General features: G+C 42.1%; 1 protein-coding gene across 4 annotated transcripts; it reads left to right on the top strand.

Annotated features, from left to right (window-relative positions):
- The first annotated feature begins 527 nt into the window (after positions 1-527).
- On the top strand, positions 528-21,256 carry pkig (protein kinase (cAMP-dependent, catalytic) inhibitor gamma). Of its 4 annotated transcripts, none has more exons than XM_056423888.1 (3): positions 528-761; positions 19,243-19,430; positions 20,609-21,256. In XM_056423888.1, the coding sequence occupies exons 2-3, from the start codon at positions 19,271-19,273 to the stop codon at positions 20,689-20,691; spliced, it is 243 nt and encodes an 80-aa protein (XP_056279863.1). In that variant the 5' UTR covers positions 528-761; positions 19,243-19,270; the 3' UTR covers positions 20,692-21,256. The 4 variants fall into 4 exon arrangements, with proteins under 4 accessions (XP_056279863.1, XP_056279864.1, XP_056279865.1 ...); XM_056423889.1 differs by lacking the exon at positions 528-761 and adding an exon at positions 10,221-10,327; XM_056423890.1 differs by lacking the exon at positions 528-761 and adding an exon at positions 10,680-10,795.
- Positions 21,257-21,645: the final 389 nt, after the last annotated feature.

The following is a 21,645-nucleotide window of genomic DNA, read 5'->3' as shown; positions in this document are numbered from 1 at the left end:
TCAAACAATTTATAGACAAAAGATTCAGCAGCCTAATTTATAATAATGATAATCATATGAAGTCAAAATTAAGATCCATCTCAACCAACTATAGCAGTGATATGCTGTTGTTACATTAATTCATGAGAAACAATAATCCGAAAATATAATGTTTAAAAGTAAACCATTCACAAGGGAGGTTTTTTATTTCTAATATTTTTACTCAGGAAGAATTGTCATTACAGGAGTTTAATTTATAATCTGAATACATCCTCGACCACTAAACCAACAAAAGAAACATCTGGGGAGTTCCCTGGGAAATCTCATCAGGAGTCTGGCGGTTTGATGTGTATCTAAATAAAGCTCCCGTGACATGAAAGCTACATTGAATCATCCCGAAAAAAATAATAATGTGTAAGTGTTTGATCTTCAGAGTGCAGCGTTGTCTCCAGCCCACAGAGGAGTGGGAGCCTCCACCGGCGCGCTCTGATTGGCTCAGACACGGATAACTCCATTTTGGAAAACAGCTGTTTGAAGACACAACCTTTTCTCGTTGTTTGCAGACCGTGCCCTGAGAAAAACACCCAGGCTTTTTAACACACACACACGCACACAAGCACTCACCTCTGACCATCGCGCCAACTCGCGCGCGCTGCAGTTTCGGCCCCTGGTTCCGCTCGCTTGCTGCGTTTTTTGTCCGACTGCCAGGAAACTTAACTGGGGGATCCATGGTGTTACGTTTCTATTGTAACAAGTGGATAACAGGAGGCGACCCGACCAAGGTTAGTGGCCGTATATCACTGATGCGTGTACGGCAGGGCGACGGCGGCGTCTCCGGCTTTCTGTGCAAAAGATGCTAAATGTTTGAAGTGAGCCGCCGCAGCGAGCTGCAGAGTCACGAAGCGAGTCTCTTTTTTTTCTTCATGATTGTAAAAAGGCATTTTACCAGCGAGCCCAACGACTAACGACAGACCATACATCTTTCTTTGATATGCGTTTGTGTCCACTGTAGCGTTAACCACGTTGAATCTGTAAAACGGGTACAATGAATTCCCCTCGGGGAATTGCATAATGAATGTTAATCACATTTTCCCCTCGAATGTATGAGGCATTCAAGTGCATCTATTATGCTAGTGTTCATTGTGTGTGTGTGTTTGTGTGTACATTTTTAAAGGACTGGCTTGCACGTCCTTCCCACACATTAGCTGCTGCATTCAGAAGAAGCCAGCCCGAATAGCTTTGGAAAGCTTTCTCTCTCTCTTTCATCAACTGTTTTTTCTCTTTTCTCTTTCTGTCAATGCATCGAGCCAAGCCAACCGCCTCCCCCTTGAATAAACACGAATCAACTCGTCTTCTATTTCCGAACTCTATGAGATAACAAGGCAGCGATGGCCGCAGGTTTTCGTGCAGTAAGGAAAGAGGGACCATGCCAGTCCTGTTCCTCTGGAGCTGAATCTTGAGAAATGACAGCGCTGGATGGAGATGGTGCTCAGAGATTCAGCAGCAGCAGCAGCAGCAGCAGCAGCAGCCGTGGACCCCCCACTTTGCCTGAGTGTTGCTGGGCAAGTGCCAGCGTTACTGGGCACAGGCACTGGTGAACATAAATACTGGCTTCTTGCCTGCATGTGTTGGTTAGCTTCACTGTCGACTGGCTGGCTGACAGTAACCAAAGCGGTGTTCTCCCCGAGCACATTCAGTGTACGGTCTATTTAAATGTACCACCAATTCTGATTTATGATTTAAATACCAGTGTTGCAATATAACCAGACCAGTGTCCGTGGGATTGTGGCACGTTTTGACAGGGACAAGCTTAATGGACAGTGATGTGGCATTTCATGGCTCAGAGAAACTGTTGCACGTCACTTTACATCCCACATGTTGGAGAGATAAACATGCAACTTTGTGATTCTCTGTGCCGGTAAAGATATACCTTGAAGTCACTAAGGGAGGGTAATATGCTTGACAAAAACAAATGCTTTCCTCCCTGCTTTACTGTATTCTTAACCTTTTGTGTGAATCTTGTGATTCTAGTTTATCTCAATAGCTTTATTGATAAATGGAAAAATCTATGTAAAAAAACAAAAAACAGACCTCATGGTTTGCACATAGTTTCAAGAGCTCCAGCTGAGTGTGAATCTGTCTGGACATATGCCAAATGGCCACATCATTCCTGGACAACAATTTAAGAGAAACTATTTTGTTTTGCATTTGGTGGAAAATCATGTCATAGGGGATTAAATCACTTGATGAATATTTCTGTACAGTCTGACATCAAATATGTCTTTCTGGAGATAGATAGATATATACTTTATTAATCCCCAAGGGGAAATTTGTCTTGTCAAAGAGGAGTCTCGCTGCACTGCCTCGTCTCCTCTCTTTGTACCAGCGAACCAAACATGGTCCGTTGTCCTTCAAATTGGCCAAAGGGGGGGTGGAGCGCAGCCAGAATGGAGAATGCAGAAATACAAGAAAACCCACTGCTACTCCAGAGACACATAAGCCCTTATGCACTTGGACAGATCCCTGCAGAACCTCCTGTGTTTCAATCATATTTACCCAATCAAAACAAGACAGACCACTCATCGTTAAGATTATGCTCTTGTTTTAGATATTTTTGAAGTCTTGTCCCACCGAGGCCTTTGTGCCCTATGCATCTTCTAATCTGACGCTAGTCATTCAGAAAGCGGTTAAATCACAAGTAATCTTATCATACTCGTGATGTATCTGCAGTGCTGCATGACCAACACTCACCAACACCGTTCCCTTCCCGCACCTCTCTCAGTAAATGGAAGTCATATCTGCTCCTGCTGTGGGCTGCCAACAATAACATGATTACCCTGAGAACATTTGGACCCCTACATCCCGGTGCTGAGAGGCTGTAATAAGAATACATGGCGGCGGCGGCGGGGGGGGGGTCATCAGATTTTCTTTTCTTGCCAGAGCGTTTTCTTTGATCTTCTCTTCCAGCCTCGCTGAAGGCTGGAACGGCTTTCCTCGTCATGTTGTAGTACACGTAAATTATTTAATTACTGGTTTGAGAACACTGCCTTTTTTAAAATGGGAATCTGTGGGAGTGGGATTCAACACTTCGGCAGTGCGGAAGTAACACAATACGATTTAGATGGGGGGAGCATCTAATCTCAGAATTGGTTCAAGAGCCCTTTTTTAAAATTTCTCTGAGATTACATCCACAATCTGTTGCCCACCCAGAGACCTTCCCAGGATTAAGATAACAGGGATCAGAGAACAGTCTGTATCTATAATCACAGGTTTAATGTGTACATATTTTGTGGATGGGGATTTGATGGGTTGACCTCCAACTGCATTCTTTGGCTTGTGTGCAGAGGTTAAGCTCCTCTGTTTTTAGCTCCCTGACTTCTCCAAGAGAAGAAAATGAGTGCATCACGCTGGCCTTCAGTGTGTCATGTACCAGACAGATGAGCTTTTCTGATACGTAAAGAGTTGATAGGTTACTTGCTCTGGAACTTCTTCTAACTTTTGCTTCGACAAAGCTCCATTTCTCTTTTTTTTTCTCTTCTTAAATGAGAGTTCAGTTTATTTATACACACCATCTTTGGGGTCAGATCTATAAACCACATGAATGCAGAGAAACCATGCATGCATTGTTTCTCACACTTTTATTTAGAAAAGACCAGTTTGGTGTTATGAGGACGAGATGAAATATAAGGTGAGGGACAAACTTTCGTGCACTGATATTTATGTCTAAAATGCCTGAATGCTACACAAATGTGTATTTGTTGTAGAATATCAATTTACGGTTCATATAAAATTACTTTTTTTTTTTTTTTTTTGCATTATTGCCAAGTTGTTATTGGAGTCATTTTATCATCCTGTTTTAAAGGCTCCTTTCATGGTATCCTTTATTGTGAAGCACTTGTATTAGTACTTTTGACTCCAGCGCTGTATAGTACATTTAATTGAATTTTTCCCTCTGATGTTAAATGATTATGATTGAGCCATCACAGCCTATGATGGTACATTTAATGATACAGGCACTATAAATAGGCACACAGTCACGGGTACCGGTCATGTGTAATGATGGCTGACGGATCTAATGGGGTGGTGGTGCAGGATGAAGTATTAGAATTATTTAGTGGGGCATGTCACACCTACTTGACTGGAGTTGTACCTTTCTACGGGTTTAAAAAATATATAAAGCGAATTTAGTAAGAGAAATACAGAGTACCTTTTTTGTGTGTGTTTCTTCCCCCTCAGAGGGCACAGTGAACACACCACAGCGCTCCTATCTTTTTATTTTGATTAGCCACCTCGGTGCAGTGGCAGTAAACTGGGGCCATGATTTTCTCTGCTAACATTAGCGAGTCGACATAGTGAGGCACGACTTTTTTATGGGTGTGAATAAAAAGAGAGGGCATGCATTTCATGTGTTCGGCCCGAGCACTCATTTCTTGTGTCACTACAGTCTTCCACAAGCTCCGAGCACATATTCAAATTGATAGTTTTGTCTATTTGTTTGGCGCTAGTGATGCTAGCTACTTTCATTGGTTCTATAATTTCTGAAAAGCTCTCGTACTCTTGCAATTTCCCCAGATTACCAATCCTACATTTAGAAACGCTCTTCTTTTTGCACAATTAATTGTAGCTACTAACAAAACAATCAGAATCTCTATGGGATCATGAGTGAATGCATCTAATTTAAAGCCACAATAATTGTTACAGCAGCACATGCCTATTTGTGACTATCCTGTGGGAGTGGAAATTATGTTATGCATATGTAACGCAACGATACTCACATACAACTTTCATACATCACACGATGAGTTGCACATACTTTTAGTTGGGAATCATTACAGAATCGTATGCATCTGACATCTGGAAACAATTATTTAAAATGTAAAATTCCTTTTCGGGAGTCTAAAAAAAGTTGAGCTGCTCTGAGGATTTGAACTAACATTCATTATGGTCCAAAAAGCACAAATATTCAGTTTGTAGAGAAGTATCCAATCCCCATATTTGATGGATTGCAGTAATATTTCTGTCAATTGTATGTGTGTTGTAGCTCCAACTTTGCCATGTTGTTTTTGGGCGCATATTATTGTTTATAGATGAAACTCTAAATACTCAACTGGTGGTTGCAAAACATTTGTAATTTGTTACTTTACGAAGAACAGCTGGAAACCACATGAGTGTTTGTGACGTGCTGAGCTCCCTGACAGACAGAATACTGTTATTCTCCAGGACTAAAGCAGCTGAGAAGTTTTCATGGAACTTTTTAAACACTGTGAAACTGGGGCACCGTTGAAATATATTGTAACTGACTGCAGCCATAAACTAGTAACTCCCATTGCCCGCAGGGAATGAGTGTGAACCCTATGATTTAGGGTGGAGTAGCATCTAAATGTTGGGTAGATTTGATTCCATCTGAAAATTGGCACCGGAAATATTATATACTCACCCAGCCAATTTAAATGGCTTAGACCCTGTTAGAGACTGCAGCTTCAACCCTGCAGCTACAGGAAAATAGACAGATATTACATATCCATTTGGCAATTATTTTTCTTTCTACATTTCTAAGACCTCAAATCTATTTCCTATTTCTTATAAATGACATTGTTTGAGTACGTTTCTCTTCAAAGTGGCAGCGCATCTGTTTGTCAGTATTAAGCCAGTTGATTTAAGAGCCGAGTTATGCCCTCTTACTTCAGCCGGACCACAGCGCCAGCATATATTTCACAGATTTCACAGGCTGAGGTGTTGCTTTGAAAAATCTTAAGTGAGAGCATTTTTAATCGAGCCGTATTATGTAAATGTATTCTCTTCCTTGCCAATTGGTTTTGGAAGTAAAATTCTTGTGTACTGCTTTGGCCTCGCAACTCAGTGAAAGATGATTTGATGAGAAACTCTCTTCATGACCAAATGCATATACACGTTGATTATTTTAGGGAGAGTGGCCCTTTTCAAATTCCATGTGAAGTGGTGAACAGAAACATGCTGCAGGCTACAAGGAATGTGAACTTCCCTGATTGACGGGGAATCGCGAGCTTGTGATGTGCTTTACGCTTTGATTTAAATATTAAATAAATAAATTAAATATACACTTTTATTAATCCCCAAGGGGAAATTAGTTCTCTGCATTTAACCCATCCTTAGTTATTAAGGAGCAGTGGGCTGCGGTGAAGCACCCGGGAAGCAACTGGGGGTTCAGTGCCTTGCTCAAGGACACTTCGACTTGCAGCTAATGGGGAGAGCGGGGATCGAACCCACGACCTTGCGGTTGAAGGACGGCCCTCTTACCCCACTGAGCTAAAGCCACCCCCTTTGGGAATTCTCACGCTCGGTTTGCTTTAAAATATTTGATTGTTTTTCAGAGAAGGGTTTCTTCCAGATCCCAGAGGAGGAGAAACGATGAGCAATGTTGATGGAAGGTTGATCACAGGAAGCAGAGGGCACATTTACTGTCTCTAAAATTAAGGCGTCTTTGAGTACTTTGAAAAGCGCTATAAAAATGTAATGTAATTTATTATTATTATTAACTTTAAATTGATTTTAATAAAAGCACATCCCATTTCCCTTTTATGGTGATCAAAGAAAAGCCAGAAGAAAAGAAAAAAAAACTATTACAATGGGCCAATTACTCTTAATTGTGTGTGTGTGTGGGGGGGGCTACCCATTCTCACTCTCACTCCCTACTCGGCAGGATCAGTGCTTTACTGCATCGGAGATCAATGCCCAGAAGCCCCCTTTAGCAGCTGTTGCAACGCGAGTTGAGATACGACACTTACAACCGGATCGTTTCATAAGTAGCCAGTTTACACTCTCGTGAACCCAATATTTTCGGAGCTCTTTTTGGCCAAGTTATACTTCCACTTAGGCTCGTGGATGAACTCTTTTCTGTGTGTGTGTGTTTGCTCATGGGGAGGGTTACGGCTGTGCCTCTTTGTCTCCCGTCAACTCAGCAAATCGAATCACATGACACCCACAACCTCCCAGCCCTGTGGGATTTTCAAGTGTGATGATGCAGCCGAGTGGCAAACCTCAGACACTATGTGGCCATCGTTACAGGTGAGACGAGTGACTTCAAATTATTTCATATGCAGCTTAAAGAGCAGTTGTACTTAGAGTGATCAAATGTAACTGAGCAGTCTTTGGCTTAATGTGCTTCCTATTTTACGTTATTTTATTATTGGAGGGAGAATGGGTTAACTTCTCTAAACAGGAGTGCGAAGAGCGGCATGAAGCCTGCAACCAAGTCATACATTCTGTTTAAAATTGCCTGAATGTTTTTCTTCTTTAAGTATAGTAAAAACACTGGGCCAGTGAGGATATTTCCATAATTTAGAAAGTGCAGTAAACATGCATGTATTCTGTCTCTGCACCTCTCGTCCTCCCTCATTTTTCTCTCGTAATCATGCTTTTTGTCTCTACTGCTTTCCATCTCATCATCCTCTCCTCATTTACCTCATCTCCCACTCGCTTCGCCGTAGTCCTCCTCCTCCACATCCTCAAACTCAAGGGTCTTTTTCAGCCTCCAGTTGGTGCACAGAGAGCCTGGGAAAAGATGGGGCATAAACAACACCGGCAAACAAACCGGCTGCTTCCTGCCGAGGTCTCGTGTTGTTAATTGTGTGCCCAGAAATAGAGGCGGGCAACTTTGCAGTAGAATTAGAATAGATGGAACGGATAGTGGGAGGAAAATCACAGACCAGCTTAGCAGTTATCCACATGAGTACATCAGCCTCCAGATGTGGAAACTAAGCTTGGTGACATCTGAGGACTAATTGGAAGTGGGACATGACTAGTGGTTGAAGCTAAAACAATCGGTTGATTGAATTGATTAGTCAATTGATAGAAAATGTATCCGCATATAAACCGTGATAGACATTTTTAACAATTTAAGCCACTGATAGATGACTCTGGAAAACAATTTAATAAATCAATAACACAAATAATCTTAAATTGCAGCCCAACAGGTAAAATTGAGGAATTGTCCTTTTTCTTCTTTTAAATTCCAAACTACTTTTATTTGATTTTAATTGACAAGGTGACTGAATCCAGCAACTGCAACCAATAATTACTTGACATCCAGATAAATCTGTCAATTATTTTTCCAACCAAAGATATTACATTTTAAATAATTTAAACCTGAGAAAAGCTGCACATTTTCATATTTCAGAAGCTAGAAAGAATATTTAGCATTATTCCTTGATTGCTTTCATGGTTGATTCTAAAACCTTTGCCAATTCATTTTCTATTTATTATTTGGTTAATTTGTAATGGTTTTAGCTTTACAATCACAACTTTGTTACTGTGATTGTTGAACAAATGCCAAAGATTCTCTCGTTTCAGATTCTAAAATATTTACTGGTTTTCTTTGCATTCTATCTTTATTTACTGGATATCTTAAGATTTTGGACAAAACACGACACTGGAAGACATCACTTCTGACTGACACTTTTTCTTTTTTCCTGACATTTTACATGCAAAACAATTAATATATCAAACATTAATATAAATAATTGTTAATTGCAGGTGTAATCACACATTTTTTAACATATGTTTAATAGAAAATAAGCAAACCTTCAGATAAAGTATTGAGCTTAATTAAAGATCTGAAAAGATGAAGTAAGTATTATTCTTGATTGACTGTTTCAGCTGGACGCACGACGTGAGTCTAAAAATCAGTTTTTTAATTTATTTTCCGGTTAAAAGGATGAAGATTTAAATGTTGCACTTTTCTTAACAGAATATGCAAATTGATTTTGCATTAAAAGCTGCAACTGATACATTTATAGATAATCTTTTAGAAAGACATTGATCATATCGGTCATCATTTCCAACATCTCGATTCAAACATCTGAGAATCACTTGTTTATGTCCCACCAGCGGTCCAAAGACATTTGATATCAAATGATGGAATGGAAAACATTTTTGTATTTGAGGAGCAGAAACCAGAGATACTGTAGCTGGTATATTTGCTTAAAAAATGTTCACCTCCAATTAAATTTGTTTTAAATAATAGACATTTCAACTAAACTTATGAAATAACCAGCCAAGAACAAATGTAAAATATAACTTTTTCAGAACAAATAGTGTCCTTTCAGCTCTCAGTACTTTTCCAGACACACAGCAGAGTCAAACATATCTAAATATTTTCAACTTGGCCTGAGCGCCTTTTAAAAAGAGTTATAACCCCGTCAGGTCCTTAATTTACAGTATCCCTAGTCCTGCTTCACACAGACATAAATTAGTCTGGTTTTTTAAGTAAACAAGAGATTAACAGTTCATGAGACGTTGTTCTCAAGGAAGATCAATCTCTTTGACATGTTTTTTTTGTGGGAAATGTATACGACCAGTGGTGGATGAAGTACTATGATCTTTTACTAATGGGAGCAATTTAGTGCAAAAGTACCCTGTAACAGGTAGAAGTCCTAGCTTCAAGTAAATATGTAGGTAGTGTAATCACAATAAACTTAAGTAACATAAGTAGGCCACTCATTATGCAGAACTGCTCATTTCAGAATAATATATATTGTGTAATGGATACTATATTACTGATCACCTAATAAGATTTTTTCAGCCAAAAATCAACAATGCATATTTTACCTATATTGTTATTTAACAACAAAGATTGTTTGTGAGTTGAGGCCGCAGAGATGTCAACCTTCTCCTAAATACGATGGAGCGAGATGGCGTTGAGCTTGGGGCGCTCGGAGCACCCCAAAAAAATACATAAAATACTCAACAGCAATGTCTTCTTCCAGAAATCATGACTCTAATCCACAGACCTCGTCGGGAGCCGTTTCACGTCGTAACGATGGCTAAAAGGAAATGGATCCTGTGCTGAGCTTCTTCCCACCACTGCACCACGAGTGCTTTCTGTGTGTTTACTGCTCGGTCATAATAAGAATCTGTTTCTGTTGACACGCTTGTGTTTGAGACGACACTTCCTGTGAAGAGTCTCAAGCACGATGACTCTCAGCGAACCACTCGCGATGCCGTTCGGAGAGCGAGATGTGAGAATGTGTTCTTTTTGTTTCTCGGGGGTGGTGGGTGGCGGTGAGGGTGTTGTAATCACGATCTCATTTCAGAGTCCAGTCGAAGCTCCTGATTCAGCTGTGAATCATGGGAGGTTGATGAGACTCACACCCGTCCTATTCCCACACTCGACAAACACAAACCAGGGGATTCCCTATACAGCTGGAGGCAGGGCCTGCTGCTACATCAGACTCGTCTCATATGCCGGGCTGTCTGGCCGCTCGTCTCTGCTGCGGGGGGAAGAAAAAAACCTTGCTTGAGTTTATTTGCAGTTTTTGGACAGAAGGGACACTCTCACATCGGACACAGTAGCGTGCGTCTCACACCTCTGGTAATATGACCTTTACTTTCCTCCAAACATGGATATCTGATCCCTGTGAATGCAATATTATTACGCTCTCTCGCTTCAAGAACTGGTATTGATTGACCCAGCTGTTGCTAAGTGAGCTGTGCTAACAAGAGGGAACATGGTATGTGGTATAAATAATGTCTGTCTCTTCAGTGTTTAGTATGCTCTCCTGCCATCTGTTTAACAGATGACGTCGACTTGGTAGAGTAGTGATGTGTGTGTGTGTGTGTGTGTGTACTGGAGGTCATGGAGCACTTCCTGTGCAGAGGCTCTAGTCATGTGGTCTTCTGGGTGGAATCAGTTGCTGACGTCTTTTGACATTTTAAAGGAACAGATGGACATTTTGAGAGTTTTCGTCTTCCTGGTCACCATGAAAGAGTTGTACCTGTGAGGCATCCACTCAACCCGACAAAGCAAGTCCAATGGGAGGTGGCACTTTTTTTTTTTAAAGTGAGTAATGTGTTTTAGCGTCTCATTGACGTCATGTTGCTTCTCTTTGCGGTCGTGTTTTGCATGCCTTTGTGGTTGTTTTGCATGTTTTGTGGCCGCATTGTTTCCCTTTTATGGACATTTTTTGTCTTATCGTGGTTGGTTTGCATCTCGCCGAGGTCACACACGTCCTGATCAGGCTTCTTAAGCAGAGGCGTTATCACTGCAGAAACGTGTTGATTGTTCTGGTTGTTTTGGGAGAGAGGCACTGGATGCGGGGTTAAAACGGTTTATTAGGAACAGGGTCTGGTCCACGTAAATGACCTCATTTTGATAATAGTGACACCAATTTCTTTTAGCTCTTGTTATTTAAACTAAGAATGTCATAGGTGGCAGCTCACCCAACAGTAGAGGTCCCAGACTGTTGATCAATCTGTATTTCTAATACTACATCCAATAGTGTCAGTTTTAGCAATAGTAACGGCTATAAACTAAATCCAGGGTGTGATCGTGTGTGCCAGGTTTTAGCTTTACTGCACTGACTGGTGGAGATCAAGCAATAGTAAGTAATTCAGCTGCCTTGCTGATGGGTGGATCCCTGTTTTAATAGCAGCCCACCTACCACATTGACCCCCCCCCCAACCTGGAGAACAAAGTCACGAAGACTTTGTTCACATGGACACTTAATCACACAGGTTGTCTGCAAAGTTTATAATAGATGTGTGACCACTGGGGCTCATGTTGCTCGGCTACCTTGTTTTATCTCTGACCTTCTCATCCACTAAGAGCCAATTGTAGCCTGGAGTTTCTCAGACAGGGAGCAGATAGTCGATCCTTACAAAAAAAAAAAAGTCATCAACACTGTTGAAAACTTGCTTCTTTAGGTTTTACAACCTGCTTTTGTATTTGGTTTGATTTTCGTCTTCATACTGCACATTAAAGCAACAATTAGTCAGTTTTGATAAGTCATTATTTGAACAATCTTTTAAAGGGCCAGTGTAGCATTTTGGGGGATCTATTAGCAGGAATGTTATATCATAAAAGTAGAACATAACTATGTTTTCATGAGTGTATAATCACTTAAAACTGAGAATAGTGTTTGTTAACCTATAATGAGCACTTTTATAACTACATAGGGAGCATGTCCTCTTCACCGAGTGGAGCCATGTTTATACAGAAGCCCGGAAAGGACAAACTAAACACTGGCTTTAGAGAGGGCGTTTTGCGTACGTTACGGCCACTGTTGTCGTCCTACGCTTGAGAAACTGCAGAGTGCATCGTGGTGGACCACCGTCAGCCGCCGACTAACTTCCGTTGCTCTTACAGTCCGGTAGTGTTATTATGGTACGGACGGCCTCTGCGTTAAAATAGTTTTGCACAACAGATCACAGTCCTGCAGACTTGGAAAGAGTGGTGGTAGATTTAAGCCACGTGTTAGTCTCTTAAAGCAACGGTTTCCAGCTTCTAAAATTAGTTTTTCGTTTTTCCTCTGGTGATATGTGGGTTTTGCTAGTAGTGGCAGTCAAGCCGGCGACGAATCGCAGCAGAGGTAATCTCACGACACTTTTCATATAGATCAGGCCTCGCTCCTCGTACCTGGCTAACGGAGGTAGCCGGATCATTTTCAGGATGAGGCTTTTCTGTTCCACAAAGCAAGTTTGGCCAAATCACCATAGCAACACATCCACAAACCTGAACCTGCTCCAGTGATCTTCCTCAGAGATCCCATTGATGAAGTGATAATAGTTGGATTAGCGTTTTGTAGGGAGAGTTCTTCGAGATCGCCAAGATCCGTTATCACGTCATGATGACTTACTATACGAGTGATATCGATTCTGCCCTGAAGAAATCATTTTTCTACAGACCTTCTCGAGCCATGAGGCAGATTTAGTCAATATAGGCTTTTTTACATCATTTTCCTTAAATTACATTGCTATAAAAACAATCATATGTCTTTGACAATAGGGATCCCGGACCTTGCAATTGCTAATTATGTACTGTACAATACCCATGCCATCTGATCTGTGACTGCCTCATAACAAATGTTGCGGCCGGGACTCCAGAATTGTGCAGAAAATTGACCACTACATATTCCCAACACTTATGCTGAGTTCACCCCAAAAGCATTGTGAATTCTTCGCGCGAGTAGATTCCATGCAAAGTCAATGCGAATAAAGCACATTTTAATCTATTATCCAGACTTAGTCGGTGGATTTCCCCGAGCTGTGTGGGCCTAAGGGTGATGTTGTGAACCCAAACACGAGGCCCTTTGATGTTCCCACATTAGTGGGATTTCCACAAGTATGAAGCGGAAATAGTGGTTTTTTCTTCCATGGTGGATGGCGTAAATTCCACGGCGTAAAGCCACAGAGATAAGCCACGCCCCCTCTTCAGCGCAAATGAATAAACCACAAATAATCGGGTGAGTAAAGTATTGTGAATATTTGTGTGAACGCCGCATTACGCACTTGTCTGGGATATTTTGCAAGCTTCGGTTCAGATGTTCCATGATTATGGTCTGAAATTCCTCATATTCGTTAATGATCATCTCTTGCTCGTCAACGGAGAAAAAAGAGGCTTTTCCTTCGAGTTTATTTGCCTTTGTGCTGACAGAAAATCATGGTTTTGGTGATCGACGCTTCCCTTTTTGAAGTAGGACGGGCACGCGCAACTATCCTGATACTCAAGTCTGGTTCAAATTAACGAGATTGCTCGCGGATCAGCCTTTGAGAAACCAAGATATAGCCTGACTTCAATGATCGGGTTAATTTAAGCTGACTAATAGGACATTTGATCAATTTAGTTGAACAACGTGAGAGGAATGGGGCCCTGGTCAAGTAGTTGTACATTTAGTGATGCACAACTCCACTCAAATATGCAAGAAGTTGTCCCTGTCTATTCTCATAAACATTAGGGCACTGTGGTTTAGAGGGAATTAGCAGGTGCGTTCTGTGTAACATTTCAATCATCTGTCCTCAGAAAATGTACAATTTTATAGCGGAGAGGTAAATGCTAAATTGGCAAATACTTCTTAAATGTCAGGATTTGCTGCTATTCTCTGTTTGAACTTGAGTAATGAACAGTCCAACCAAAACATTTGAAGACTTAAGTCCTTAGGCTTTGGGAAATGGTTTTTTCCCTCCTTTCTGGCATTTTACAAACTAAATTGGTCTCTAAAATGCTCCCACTTGTGAAGTGGGGAACGCAACTCTAGCTGGCCCTCGTCTGAATGCCTGCTAAGATCAACTGTCCAAGCTGGATTGATTTTTGATTTGCTTGTAGCTTTCTGAAGCGAGGGCCTTTTTGTTTTATTCATTAGTTCACTGAAGACTTTTCCACACGGCATCAGATGCTAATAGCCTTGGTCAGGCTTCTTATCTCCTGTTCCTCGGCTGATTCCTAATGCCTCCAGTCCCAGGAGCTCAGTGCGCTCATTTAGGATGGCAATTACGAGAGAGTGGCAGCGATCATTTTCAGAATCTCGGTTTAGTGAGGAGATGCCAAATTGCATTGAGTTTCCCAGTGTTATCAGTGATGATTACGCACGTCCGACAGAGAAGATGGGGACTTCGACTGACTTGATAGTAAGAGAAAACTCTTAAGTGCCAGCGAGAGCGAGGTGGTGACAACCCATTTTTGTAGGGGAGCAAATGTGTCTCCCCAGCAGGGAAAGTTTTCACAGCGTCTTGTTTTTAAATGGCTGACGAGCAAAAGCTAGCTGTTCGGCAAGTTGCAATGTTCACTTCTCCGGAGGAAATTAGGGTTTCACACCCAAGCCCCGGGTCCCATTGGAAGAGGAAGGATATAGGGCAAATCTATACACCGGAGCTGAACAGACCAGGCTTTTATTTATTTACGTAGGAAGACCGGAGAGCGACAACAATGCTAATCCCGATGAGGAAATGCAGCTCCCTTGTGTTTGAAGTGGGCTGGTTGTCAACCCAGCAGCTGCTGACATCGTGTGAATAGACGGTGCCCAGACCACATCGGTCGGGGGCTGAGAGGCGCCGAGCAAGAGGGCAGAAAGGCTGAGGCTCACAAGCGTTGCGGCGCTCGCACTGTGTAGCACTTAGCTCGGCAGGGTGAAGGGATTTTAATTTGTCTGAAGCGGTCTGGTGTCTGCTCGGAGGCACCCGAGAACAGACCAGGCAACTCGGATTACTTTGGTAAGATAACAGTTTGTTGACTTTTGCTTTTATCTTCTGACGCATCGCTGGACCACGAGAACTGTAAAGAACTGAGACTTGATTGTTGTCCGTTTTGGTAATGCAAGCTGATGAGGACAGCAGTTACCTTCAATTAGGAAGCGGTACAGTTTCTTCGAGCTGTAGCGGTTAACTCATTAGTGACGATGTGTTTAACATACCAGGGAAAGAGTTGTCAGTTCAGGGGCCTACACTGGTTACAGATCCGAATGGATGCTTTTCTGTCTTGCACCATGAAATCAAACATCTTTGTTTTTTGGACAATTTGGTCTTCATATTACAATATCCCAAATGTATGGAGTTGTGTAGTTTCATATCACAATATTGATTTATCAACATATTGCCCAGCTGGAGTCCAGAACACAAAGATATTCAGTTCAGTTTGATGTATGACAAACTAAACCCATTAAGTATTTATGTTTGAAAGGCTGTGACCAGTGAATGTTTTTCTTACTAAAACTAATATGTAATATGGGACTACAGATGAAAAATAACCTCTTGGCTAACTCTGGCACATGTACTGCAATGTTTTTATCAATGTGCACTGAACCTTATTAAATAAACCATTTAAAAAATAAATTCTCATTTACATATGTTATTGTTTTACGATTTGTAAACAATTTAGACCAAAAGATAATTGAAAAAAATGAAGGACAGATTAATTGATAAAGAAAATAATCATTACTCGGTGACTTTGTTCTGTCAATTCAATCACCGTTGATTAAGTATTTAGGGTTTTAAAATGCCAGTAGAAAAGTTTAGTTGCTAGGAGAAGCATGGCGGCTTTTTTTTGTTGCCTCATCAATAAATCCAGCAGAGTTTGTTGTTGGACATGAAACGGGTTGTGTAGACGGCCCTAATGGACGTGGCAATCAGCAAAGAGTTCTTGCCAGTCTTTGTGTGGGTTATGGCAGATAATGTGAGTTTATTACACACATATCAGGCTTAAAAGGACTCTGGCGGGATGCTCGCGAGCCTGCCTCTCTAATGGGCCCAGTGTAAGTGGCTGTGCTGATTCATACACCCCCATTGAGCTCAAAGGCTTCTGTTCCTAGCGTCCTCATGCCAGAACCTCTCCTGCTACGCGTCTCCTCGCTCCGGTCACGGCGCATGTTGGAACCCGTCATGAAGGAAACCTCTTTGTACGCACAGCTGCTGTGCAGCTTTGCTTTCCCACACGATGAGGTTGGAGAGTTCTTTGCGTCGACACGACGATGCAGCGCCTTTCTCTACGAATCGAGGAATTAACCGAATTTTTCAAAAGTTGGAGATTATTCGTGCAGGAAGGAGAAAAGCGAGCGAGGCCAAGCAGACATTTCCCTTTTTGTGGATCGAGCTTTTATTGTTTTGAGTGAAAATACACACCTGTATTGTTGTAGTGTTTCCAGCTGCAGCTGTTTCGAATTCCCCCTGTGTTGACTACACCCTGGCCTTTTCACATAAAGGCACCCTTTCTATTTGACTAGGACACGCACTTAAAGAGAGCTGCAAGTCATATTTTCTGGAATGTGGTGTGAGATGCTGTTGGGACTTAGGTGAGAAAGTTGTGACTGATGCGAGGCGGGCATCTATAGGTCAAATATATTACACGCACACTATCTCCTCTCAGAGGTCATGCATGGAGACATATTTAGAGTTTAAGTGGTCATAGATTTGATTAATAATTTGAGTCTAACAAAGAGGATTTTCAAATGTGATTATTCTTCTTCTTTTGCTATTCTGTCAAATAAATACATTGTCGAGTTTGATTGTTGGTTGGACAAAGCCAAACGTCTAACATCCCTTTCCTGACATTTTACAGGATATGCGAAACGATGCCCGTTGTCGATGCAGAGCATGGTTATTCTTTTATTCAAGAGATACAATTCCTTCGGGAACACTAAAGGGCATCAGTATCTTTTACAGATTCGCTGCCTCAACGACATTTTACATGTTAATTTGCATAACACAAATCACAGCAGGTGAACAACAACTTGCGCTGCTTCAGTCGTCAGTCGACGCTACAACAACAACAACTTCATCATCGCAGTGCAATTTGTGGATATCGGGGGATAAAGGGATTAAAAGAAAATGCAGAGCCATTAAACTGCATATGCAGGAGGCATCATCATCATCATCATCCCTCCATGGAAACCTGTTAATGATCTCATGGTAGGACTTGATGCACATGCTCAGGCAAGCCGACTAATTTAACAAACAAATGGCAATTAGATGGGGCTCCCGTTTATGGAGAACAAAAAGGCAATCATAAAACAGACAAACTCATTGCAGCACTAAATAAAAAGTCAGTGCTTGTTGTTGGTCTAAATCTAAACGGTCTTCCAGTCTATTTAGAACATGCATTTATTAGTAGGGGTGAATGGTTGTTTTTATAACAAAATATTGATGTTTAAAAAGCACAATTTTCCTCTTGTAGGTTTGCATAATGGTCCACGCCACAAGTGAACCTGCTGCTCGCTGGAGCTTCAGACTTGGCGTACAGACATGTGGGGGGTGTCCATCTTCTAACTCTGACATTTTGAGGAATATACTTATTTTCTTTCTTACAAAATCCCCCTTTTAATATACGCCGGTTACTAGAGCATGTTAATCCACGTAGTCTTGCGCTTGTCATTGCATGCAAATGTGTGCAAATGGTGTGGCATGATGCTCAGACCGTATCGGCACGTTTCATCGACACATCATCTGCATGTGTGTTTGCGTTGGAAGGACCCCACTAGGCAGCTGTTGTTATTATTAAACCAAATGTTTTTCACTGGTTAAACGAGATGAATACGTGGTTGTTCAATACTACGTGGAACACAAATACTGGAGTTTCTTTTATCGCAGTCGAAACGTTTTCTTGGAATTGCTCGGCACTAATTGGTGAAAGTGTCAGGTTGATGAACAGGAAGCTGCTGCAGGTGTCATTATGAACTGGCCTCCCATTGTGATTTGGCTGGCTCTCACCACCGTCTGCCGTCAGGAATACAGAGTGGCTCTTGTGTTTACGAGACGCACTCGAGGGGGGGGGGGGGGAAATGCTGGCAGCCCAGAACTCTGACATTCCCTGAGCTACCATCTTACCGACAGAGGCTTAACGTTTGCCCTTCACCCACGAATCACACATTCCCAAACTGTGCGTCGTCTGCGTGGCTGGTGGCCTCTCGGGGGAACGACCCTGGGTGGCTTCCTGTTTGGCTTGGTGCTCCTGTACTGTACATACTGGAAGCAAAACAACGAACCACCGTGGGAGCATTTTGAGTGACGGAAGTGTTCCGGGTGTCTGTGTCCGCCAGCTCGTTTTTATTCCTCTCCTGTTCCCCTTTGGAGCTCCAACCCCCCTCTCAAGTGTCTTAAAGATCCGTAGCTTAGCTGCTCAGCTGTTCTGTCGTGTTGCATGCTTTATGAGAGGGTGTGTGTGTGTAGCTTTGATGTGGTCAGTCATGCAGCCCGTGCACAGCAGTGACGTCTGACCCGTCTGTGGGAGGATGTTCAGGGACTGAATCTGGGGAAGCGGAACAGCTGCCGACAGCGTCTCGAAGTTTCATTCTCCTTTTGTCCCACTGCTACTTTGTCCTTTCTATTCTTTGTATCGTTTCTGGAGCAAATCTTATTTTGCGTCCCCTTCTCTCTGAGGAGTTACCAGCTGTGTAGTGTTTTAGCGGTTGGCAGGATCCATGACCTAGTTAAATATGGACCGGGGACAGGAAACAGAAGAGGAATGAATGGCTAGTGGGAGTTTTTTGCTGGGGCCTTTTTGGCCACGCCTTGGCTTGTCCTTTTGGTTTCAAGCTTTTTTTAAAAACTCTTTACAGCAACCACTCCTTTCACTGAAATACTTGCTGTGTAATTAAGTACCTTAAGAACAGACAGATGGACTCTAGTAGAGAGCTAGGACTATGCAAGTGAGAGATTTGGTGCAGCATTTCTTTTTTTTCTGATGTAATTTGGACCGCCTATTGGCAGATATGCCAGTAGTACCATTATTTGTTGTGCAGAAAAAGAAATTATTAACGCATCCATTCTTGTTTTTATTAATACTCTCCCGGCAGCTGTTGGCCTTTCAGGTGGTGGGAGTGCTTCCGAAGTGCCCTCTTTCTGTCCACTCTCACTCTGCATTGTTCATCCTCATTTGCCCCTGTAATAGCACATATATATTTATTTGAAGTCTTTCGCCAGTATCCCTGCGCCACATTCACAAGACACCGTGATCGGTCCTTAGAAGGAAGACAGCGGGGTGATTTATTTGCTTCTGACATCCCCCTCCTCTCATCTTGGCAGGTGTAATGAGAGCGCTGGTCATGGGCAGATGATGGACGTGGAGACGTCGTACTCGGACTTCATCAACTGTGACCGCACAGGCCGCAGGAACGCAGTACCCGACCTCACAGGGCAAGGGCAAGGACAAGGAGCGGCCAGCACCAGTGAACTCACCAAAGATTTGGCAGAGATGGACCTGAAGGCTGCAGGTCAGTAAACCCACATCTGAATGTATGCGTAACACAGCGTGAGATGCTCTTCAACCGGTCTGTCTGGGCCGGCTTTATTGAACGGAGGTAGGTGGAGTGTATGTGTGTATATAGAATATTGTGATAAAGTTCTTTATTTTCTGTAATGCAATTAAAAAAACAAAAATGTCATGCATTCTGGATTCATTACAAATCAACTGAAATATTGCAAGCCTTTTATTCTTTTAATATTAATATTTTTTAATTGCATTACAGAAAATAAAGAACTTTATCACTATATTCTAATTTTCTGAGACAGTCCTGTATATCTATATATTACATACTGTGTTTTTTTAAAATTATATTATTTGTTAATGTTGCATCTGTGTTTATTGTGTCGGACAATACAGCTCAGAAAATGTAATAAAAAAAGGCTATTTCAGAATTAAGACTCATGTCTCCATGGTAACAATCAGTTACACCTGATACCCGGTGGCACCAAATGACAAAAGAGGAAAACATGGCTCATAATTTGCTAACAATGTCATGAAGTCAATGTAAAGGGAGGAAGAAAGTCAGTTGAAGCGGCCGTAACTAAGTTTAATGCGGTTGCCACGTTTTGTAGTTTAATAAAAGTTCGAATTTACCCAGATTTCATGACAAATTCATCCTAAAGATGATGGACTAGACGGCGTTGACTGTCTTCATGCGTCAACATGTCTCGACGCAAACGGCTGGTACTGCTCAGCTTGTGGTCTCCACGAGATTCCGTGGCTGCGCTTGGTTGCCTGTTAAATGAGTCGTACAGGCAGCACGATGACTGATGGCCCTCGCTTCCTCCGCTTTCAGTGTCACGTTGTCCCACTCTGACCCTTGTGTGTTACATTCTTGTTCTTGCCGACTTCCTTTTCATTCATAGACAAGTTTCCCATGACATGACATCCAATCTGACAGCTATAAATCTAAGTACTCTAACCCCAGTCAGCTGGGAAGCATCAAGTTTGGAAGTAATCTCATATCATGCTTGACACTATTGCTACAGGAAGTTGTAGTTCCTTCCTCTGAATTCTCTTTATTTCTGGAGCCTTAAGGCAGATTTATTGCCCAAACCACTTTTGAAATTGATAATATAAACACATCTTTGACTGATTTTTTGAATTTTTGAATTATACCTTTTCTTTGCATATTGTTTCCTCCAGAAGGAGACCCGGGGGCCTCCCCAGCCCCTGGGGCAGAGGGCTCCACCAGCCAAGATGCCCAGGGAGGCGGAGGCCCGTCCTAAACTCAGCCAGAGACCAAAGGGCGGCAGAGCCGAGGAGTGAAAGGTGAAGGGAGGAAGCTCGTGGGTGTGGAGAGACGAGGAGAAAGGAAAGAGTGTACATTGGTTGTCCTAACTGGACACGAGGACACCTTCGCTCACTGCCAGCCTGTTTGGAGCCTCCGCAGCCCAAATGTTCGCCTTTTCATTGGATCAGATTGTAACAGCAGAACTGACTGGAGACGCTGCTCTTGTGCTTCACTCTCCGTTAGTCATTTATATTCCTGACCGGACAAGAAAGCACAGACACTTTGGATTTGTGTGTGTGGAGATGAACTGAGCTTAACAGAATTCCTTTATAACACTCAAAACATTGTTCCGTGTCATGGACGGGCGTATTCATAATCATCCGTTTGTCATTTTCTTTCCATGTGTTTGTGACCCTCTTGTCCTCGTCATTTCTTTTGTAACGAAACATAGTCGCCATTATTCTGTCGTGTACGGACTTCATATTTATTGCTTAATGTTCAGTGATAACTTTGTGATAGCAAATTTCTTTGTGTAATAAAATACTTATGAATTACTGTAACACTTGTATTTCATGTTTTCAAGCGTAATTAGCTTTCCACAGGAGGTAGTTTGCAGGATGCCGTCGAGCGCGGCAGGTAAAGGAGCTGCAGCGCGGCCAAGTTAACGGGATTAATGAGTCCATTTCGCTGAGTTGTTCCTCCAGGGCCAAACATATTATTGAATGCAGCTTTTGTGTACATTAGCGCGGCTGCAGGAAGCTAGCATTTACATTTCCTACATTTCCCAGTGCTGCCATTTAGCTTTTCATATTTAAAGAAACAGGATCAGAACAGCAGTTTGTCTGGGTGTTTTTTCTTTTCTTTTTTGCAATCTGGCAGATTTAAGTTAATTCCCTCTTTATAGTAGCTACGTAAAACTTTGAACTAAAGCGACATATTATATTGCAGA

The sequence above is a fragment of the Pseudoliparis swirei genome, chromosome 9 (genome assembly GCF_029220125.1).
Source record: "Pseudoliparis swirei isolate HS2019 ecotype Mariana Trench chromosome 9, NWPU_hadal_v1, whole genome shotgun sequence".
In the NCBI taxonomy this organism is placed as follows: Eukaryota; Metazoa; Chordata; class Actinopteri; order Perciformes; family Liparidae; genus Pseudoliparis; species Pseudoliparis swirei.
This window is presented reverse-complemented; position numbering and strand designations above follow the sequence as displayed.

What these genes read in the sequence shown, in the direction of transcription:
- pkig (XM_056423888.1), top strand. Translation starts at nt 19,271, where the DNA reads ATGATGGACGTGGAGACGTCGTACTCGGACTTCATCAACTGTGACCGC. An exon ending in GATGGACCTGAAGGCTGCAG is followed by an intron (nt 19,431 to 20,608) that starts GTCAGTAAACCC and finishes TGTTTCCTCCAG; the next exon opens with AAGGAGACCCGGGGGCCTCC.